General features: G+C 41.3%; 1 protein-coding gene across 1 annotated transcript in view; it reads right to left on the bottom strand.

Annotated features, from left to right (window-relative positions):
- Positions 1-2,814: 2,814 nt before the first annotated feature.
- Positions 2,815-7,789, bottom strand: part of RASAL2 (RAS protein activator like 2) — a 35,563-nt gene continuing 30,588 nt past the window's right edge. The window contains exons 11-13 of the mRNA XM_015811258.1: positions 7,252-7,454; positions 6,677-6,764; positions 2,815-2,979 (exon numbers count right to left, since the gene is read on the bottom strand). Coding sequence (XP_015666744.1) covers positions 2,815-2,979; positions 6,677-6,764; positions 7,252-7,454 — 456 coding nt within the window. The remainder of the gene's footprint in view (positions 2,980-6,676; positions 6,765-7,251; positions 7,455-7,789) is intronic.

The following is a 7,789-nucleotide window of genomic DNA, read 5'->3' as shown; positions in this document are numbered from 1 at the left end:
TGATGAGGAAGAGGAACTGCCTTCTACACCTCATCCAAGAACATATAGGGCAGAGAAAAGGCAGGAGTAGAGAAGGTCAGCCAGATTACTTGTGAGGAGACAGCCTTGCTCTGTTTGATGGGCTGCACCAGAAGCTGGCTGTTTAATACAGCAGACAGATGGAGGCAATGCTGGGAACAATGTGTTCATTTCCTAGCTTTGTGTTTTCTGGTCATTGTGATTCCTGCCTTGCTTTGGAGTGACACTGCCTTGACTTGGATTGTGCCTTGTGACCTCTGGACTTTTCTTGCCTGGTGAACCCTCTTGTATTGTGCATTTAATTTCACCTGGAATGAAATGAAAAAGTGTGTTTGCATAGTCTTTTGGCAGTGCCAAAACGTTACAGTGAGAAAGGAAGTAGAACTTCCAATTTTGCCCTGCGGGAGAAGAACCCTGACTGAAAAAGAGAGTTAATTGCGTCCCCATGTAAGAAGGATGCCTGCCATACCAAATAGGTACCCAGGTTAATATGGGAATGGAGAACTAGATCACCAAGAGGAAAGTATGGGCTGTGAGAAGGAATGGATAGGGCTCACTCTCCACAGCAAGATTTTAACTGGTGTCGGCATAATTACAAATGTAGGGGACGAAGAAAATAGCCCTCAATGAGAAATGTGTAAAGGTAATCCCCAAGTTATGAGCGTTCCTTAGGGAATGTTTGAGTGTTTATGAAAAAGTCCTGAAATTATGAATGTTGCCGCACCACGGCAGTCGTTCGCCCTTACAACCAACCACAGTGGCACTGCAACATTCACCCTGGCTATTCCCTCCTTCCCCTTCCCGGGTCTCCCTAGGCACTAGGCCTATGGATACTCACCTTGCAAAGATCCTTCGCTATCTTGGCTGTTTCACTGCTTCCTTCATTGCATTCGCAGAGAATGGAGGCCTAAAGTAACGCAAGATCACCCGAGATCAGTGGCACAAAATCTCATGCTACTGATCTCACGTGATCTCATGGTAGTTTAGGCCTCTGTTCTTTGCAACAGAGAACAGAACGGAAGCCAGAGGAGAATGGACCTCTGGAGGCATGCAAAAGCCTCCCCGGATCTCCGTTCTGGGCCTTGGAGGAGGTCTCCAAGGCCCAGAATGGACCTCTGGAAGCATGTGGCCGCCGCCCACGGCCTCCACTTTGGGCTTCAAAAGCCTGGAGGAGGCCTCTGAGGACCAGAATGGGCCTCCAGAGCCCTGCTAAAGCGTCTCCCGGCATCCTTTCCAGGCGGTAGTAGCCCAGAAAAGCCTCTGATGCCCAGATCGGGCCTTCGGAGCCCCGCTGAATCGTCCCCCGGCGTCATTTCCAGGCATTGGAGACCTTTTCTGGGCTGCTGCCGCCCGGAAATGATGCTGGGGGACGCTTCAGCAGGGCTCCCAAAGCCAGATCCAGACATCAGAGGCCTTTTGAGGGTTGCTGCCGCCTAGAAAGGATGCCAGGGGATGCTTCAGCAGGGCTCCGAAGGCCCATTCTTGGCCTCGGAGGCTCCTCCAAGCCTCAGAGGCCCAAAACAGAGGTCGGGGAGGCAGCCACATCCTTCTGGAGGTCTGTTCTGGGCCTCAGAGGCCTCCCTCTGCTCTTGCCCAGAGCAGAGAAAGAAACAAGCTGGTGAGGAGACAGATCTTCACAAGGTAAGTAACCTGGCATGGCAGGATGGGGGGGGAGCAATTGTGGGCCCCCAGGGGAGGGAACATGAGTTATTTCAGTGGGTCGGGGGAGGCCTTGGGTGGTCGGAAGCACCTCATGTTCACTTAACAAGCCGCGCATTCGCCCACACATTAAATTAGTGAATGCATAGGCGAAAGCTGGGAGTGAATCGCGTTCAAGGTAGGAGATTCACTCCTACGAATCCTCAAGTTACAAATGGAATGGGCAGGCTTCATTACATTCATAACTCGAGGACTACCTGTATATAGTCATTCCTGACAGCTAAGAAATGCTAGAGAGATAATGGATGAGTTGCATGTTGCAGTTGTCTTGCCCCACCGGGTGAAATGTTTTCGGTAAAGACTCTTGAATAGTATTCCTGTCTCACCTGCTATCAAATGTCAGTTTCATTGCTGAAATGGAAAGTAGGGGGACGTAATGCATTTCAGATGAAACTCCTTGCTCTTGGTCTGTGTAAACAGCTGACTAAAATTAATAACATCTAAATTTAAAAACAATCTAAATTGCCAAAAAACCTCTTTACAGAAGAAATTAGAGGAAACAAACAAAAAATAAAACCTAAATAGCAGTGAACGGGTCAGCAACATGTCTATCATTCCCCCAAATAACATATTTAACAAAGTGTTCAAAACTTAATTTTAACATGTTTACCTTTTAAATATTTTTGTTACATTTTTACACATTTCTTGTTTTTTAAACTTTTGATTTTCAAACAATATCTGTTTTTCAATTTTTTTAACTTTTTTGATCCCTGATCAAAATTAAGCAGTCTTTTCTGTGTTCATCTAGTCAGGCAACTATTGATGCCTGTTCTGCCTTATGTACCCTGAAGCACATGACATGTTGCTGCCATGATCGAGATTTAGTTTAGAGAGGCAAGTTGAAAAACTAGAAAATTGAAATGTGGAAATGTGATTACCAGCTGCAATGTTGAAAGGAAGCCCAAGCAGGTCGTTAGTGCAGGTCATTATATGGTGGTGGCAAGCAGTCCAGTTTTCCCTGATTTTTTCTGCTTTTAAGCAGATAATTTTGGAGAACACCAAGGGAGTTGGTCAACCAGGCTTGGAGTGGGCAAGGGAAATTAAAGATGGCAATTCATTTGATGGGACAACTTGAAGTTAGCAGCTGCTGTTCCTAAATTCTCCACTTTCTGTGATAGAAAGTCTGGGCGGATTAGTAGGAGAGACACTGCTCCGGGCCTGCATGTCATAGTGTTCCTTCACTTGAGTTAGGGCACTCATCAATCTTGTATTGGCTGAATCCAGGGAGAGGATCCTTTTCTCCTGCAGGAGCAACAGAAAACAAAACCAAAAGAGATCACATTTGTCTATGTTCACAGCAAGCAACAGAGTTTCACTGGATTTGAAACAGTGAAGGTAAAATCAATGTCACATTACTTCTTCTAAGAGTTTCTCCTAGCCCATCAGCCAAATGCAACAGGCTTGCCTCTTTCAGCTCTCCAGAATCTGTTCTGTGGGAGTTGCCAATTGTACATTTACACATGGATCACACAGAAATACTGAGGCAGAACCCAGAAGACAACAGAAGTTTAGGATTGGCTCTTACACAAAGGAAAACAGGAAACGGTAGTGAAAGGGCAGATTATTCCAGAGTCTGGGTGTATATACAACTGGGATCTCCAAAGACACTGACCTGAAGTCCGCTTGAGAGAACTACACTGATAAATATGGCAATCAGATTCCAACAGAAGGAATTTTAGCTCATTCCTTCAGGACAAACTGCTTCAGCTCAGTAATATTTGAGAAATGTTCAGTATGTCCTGTTCTTTATTTCAGATCCTGTCATAACCATTCCCTGGGATTTTGCAGTTCTTTAACATTTTAATATCAGTAGAATCTACATGATGCTCAGACAGCAATGGCAAAGACATAGGAAATTTAAAAAATCTGAAAGGGAGCAAATACTTTTTGACAGAATGTCAAACGTTGTGCATGGGAAGAATGTGAAGAAGAAGAACAAACAACAAAAAAATATGAAAAACACATGCAGAAATAATGAACAAATCACTTCTTGAAAGGGAAGATTTTAATCTCATTAATTTACTGATAAAATTTAATACAAGGCCTCTGGGACTGAAGAGAGACACTATTGAGGGCAGTTTTTGTTCAGTTACAAAAAACAGAAATCATAGGAAAGAGGTCTAATAACACAGTAACTATATACTACATACTTTTACCATATGATAAATCATGGAGCAATTTCTCCTAAGGACTGTCATTCAAAATCTGAGACCTAAATTTTTGAGAAATGCTGCATGCTGCGTTTTACCCTGAGTTGTAAGTGGAAAGTAGAGAAGTTTCATGCATAAGGTTATGACCAATGAAGGCATCCCGGACAAGTTTTGGATGGCCTACCATTATTAATAATCATGTGGCAGGTTTAACATCTGGCAAAATATAAGCAACCTATTATCTATTCCATATTGGGCTCATATGTATCACTACTTAATTTATTTACAAGTCCAATATTCACATGATGCCCCGAACAACAATCCAAACCTATTTAGCTGAGCATTCATGCACACCCAGAATGGAATAATCTATAACTTAATAGACTAAGAATAAGCATATACAGTATGGCCATTATATCTTGGCACAGTTCGAGAATATTCAATAATCTCAGTACTGGTTTGTTCTCCCCGAGGGCTGTCATAAAACCAGTGTCCTGTGAAGGAGTAAAGTGCTTGTTACCCATTTTCCCACTGTGGACATAGTCAGAAACAATGTGAAAAGTGGTTGTCAGAAGGAGTTTTGTCAGCTACACAGAAGATTTAGACATGCATCTGAAAGGTACTCGGGTTTGAAAAGGCTAACATCTAACAGGTGTAAATATATGGAATGTGTTTGTGAAAAGAGGCAACTGTACAGTCATGAGAGCAAAGTGATACTGTAATTAAAATTGCCTATAGTCAACTCATTTTTTATGAAGTCCAGTGCTTTGTCCGATTGGATCTCACTCCCCATCTCCCTAAAGCAATCAGTTCCTTCTCAGAAATAATTTTCCTATAATGTCATAAAATTGCCTCCAGAAGCTGTGAATGCTTCAACACTGGAAGTTTTAAAGAAGAGACTGGACAGCCATTTGTCTGAAATGGTATAGGGTTTCCTGCCTGAGCAGGGGGTTGGACTAGATGACCTCCAAGTTCATTTCCATCATCATCATCATCATCATCATCAATCATCATCATCATCATCATCATCATCATCATCATTATAAAAGTTGCAAAACATAAATTTATTAAGTTCTTTAGAATGAAATCCTTATGGATTATGAAATTCACAAACAAATTCAGAGAGCAGCAGAAACTGGAATGCATAAGGGTAGGATTGGGGAAATATTAAGTGCACTAGGGCAGGCCAGAACAGTACTCTGCTAGAGATCTGATTAGACATTTGAATTATCTCATCCCCCTTTTAAGAAGTGTAATTTAACACAGAGATGATGTCAATTGCCATTACAAACGGATGTAGCTCTCACAATACAGGTCTGTTAATTAAAGGGGGGGGGGGAAGCAGTAGTGATATACAGGCTACCATACCTTCAACAGGCAAAAACAGACTGACAGGAAAAAAAGGATTTGCTGATGAGTGGATGGAAAGAGGGCATTCTAAGCACAGGGTGGGAAATCAGTCTCTGCCGTTCCTGATTCCACAAAGCTTCTCTGTGGGATAAAGCAAGGGCAGCAGAATTCTCACACAGCCAGTGGGAATTTTGTTTGGAGTTTTTGTTTTTTCTTCTCTTGTTGGAATAATCTATCACAAAGCCCTTAGCCAGATTCCATGCTGCTCTGAATGAATCAAACAGCTTGAAGATAACCCAGGTGGGCTTAGCTCTCAGCAACCATATAGAACATCATTCATAAATAACTAAAGAACAGAAATTGTGTTTGTATCAATTCAGTGAGCTGGGGAAATTTGCTTTCCATTTAGCCACTATCTTTATTCAATCTCCAGAAGTCCATATTGTAAATCCTGTGGCATTATTCCATACTTAAAACCAGCTTTTCAAACAAAATATTCAGAAAATATTTCTTCTCTTGATAAAATTGGGCTAAAGGTGAAAAAACCCTGCTTGATAAAATTGGGCTAAAGGTGAAAAAACCAGGAGAACATTTATATTCATCACAGGACACTAAGCAAACGCTTACTTATAAACATGAGTTACAACCAAAGTAATATCAGTACATTTAAATGGATGGAATGCCATGGAGTGAGACAGTTTGGTATGGTAATTAAGGCATCAGGCTAGAAACTGGGAGTCTATGAGTTCTAGTCCCACTTTAGGCACAAAGCTGGGTGACTTGGGACAGTCACTCTCTCTCATCCCTAAGAAGCAGGCAATGGCAAACTACTTCTGAAATTTTGCCAAGAATACTTCAGGGAGTTGTTCAGGTAATCTTCAGGAGTCAACATTGACTTGAAGGAACAGTAATAATAACAACAAAGCCACGGAAAATTTACAAAAGCAGCTTAGAGCATTTTCTAGCTCTTTCATCTTGGTATATTTAGGAAAATGTGGCTAATGCTGACCCTAACATTGATCAGTGTTAAAGTACAAGATGATTCTATAGGCAAAGGATATTTTTCATGTATAGGGCTCATAATTGTAGCATAAAGAAGAGATTAAAATTATTTTGTGTTTTAAGTCCTATTTTGTCCTGTTTTATTTTACAGTAAGTGCAACTAAAAGCTATAATTCAAAGCATTGTGTATCGGACAGAATTCTGCAACCATGGCTTTGAGCACATGAAGCTTTGAGTATCTGGATGATAGACACTTCGATCTATTATGTTCTGGGCTAAGAGAAAAGTCATCCCTTTTCTATTTCCTCTTGAACCACAAAGATGCTGCCTCTGAAAACAGGACTCGGAGCCTTAATTTCAGAATAAGGAACAATGAAAAGATAAGGAATGGCAAAGGAGTAGTAACTATATAGATAAGTAAAAACATTGGTCCTTACTTGTGCCTCAATTATTTTCTGCTTAGCATCAATGGTCGCTTGCATTTCTGCATGGTCTTTCTTTAGTTCCTCTTCCACAGCCATTAATCTAAAAGAAAGGCAAGAGTTTGGATATCTGGAGCATCACAAAAGAAAACAAGACAAAACATTGGCTTAGTGAAGATGCTAAAGATGAAAAGATTGCCATCTGCTGTTTTATTCCTTGAACAAGCATTTCAATGAATAAGCTCCAAATTGTTTTGAGTGGGTGCTACAAGGAAATCGGGATGCCTACACCAGCCCAAATATCATCATCTCCATGAATTGGGATTTCAGTTTCCAGAATTCACAATCGCTTGGCCTAAATTGCATTGCAGTGAAACTGAATATAAACTACATAGCCTTTGAACTCATGTGAACTTATTCACATAATGCGGTCTAACAACATCAAATAACAGTATGAATTTGGACTATGAGCAATCTATGCTATATGCAAGGTAAAGATTTCCATTTAGCAAGCAACGGTCACATTTCACAAAGGATGCCACTGTTAGAAGTAGAGAGAACTTTCTCCCTTCAGCTCTTCCCTCCCTAACCTGCTGATGATGCTCTTCATCTGGCTATCCTTCTCCTCCTGCTGCTTTCGCAGCCGCTCCTTGCTGTCTTCCATCATTGATCTGTGCTCTAAAATGAGTTTCTGCATTTGTTGTTCCTGCACTAGGAGACGCTGCTCATACTCCTCCAACCGGCGACTTGATGCCTTCAGGCGATCCTTGAGCTTGACAATCTCTTGCTGATACTGAAGACGGGAGGACGGGAGGTAAAAGTTTTCATTATTTAGTAATTCCTAAGCCAGTTTCCAGGACTCAAGGCAGCATAAGAGAAATAATAAAAAGTCATTACTAGAAGCATCAACAAAAATAAACAAGTGAAGCCAGTAACATGAGAAAGAAACAACCGAAAGCCCTAAATAAATTATTTAAAAATATTTTCATTTTAGAAGCATGTAACTTTTTTCATATATGGAACTGGTATTGCAAACAGCTGCTATACTGATACAGGAGTACTACCAGCTTTACCTAAGCATGTTGGACTCTAGTTGTGAAGAACTTCATTAGCATGTGAAAGCACTGA

This window comes from Protobothrops mucrosquamatus, unplaced genomic scaffold (genome assembly GCF_001527695.2).
Source record: "Protobothrops mucrosquamatus isolate PMUCROS unplaced genomic scaffold, P.Mucros_1.0 scaffold35, whole genome shotgun sequence".
NCBI lineage: Eukaryota > Metazoa > Chordata > Lepidosauria > Squamata > Viperidae > Protobothrops > Protobothrops mucrosquamatus.
Note: the sequence above shows the minus strand (reverse complement) of the source record. Positions and strands in the feature narration are given on the sequence as shown.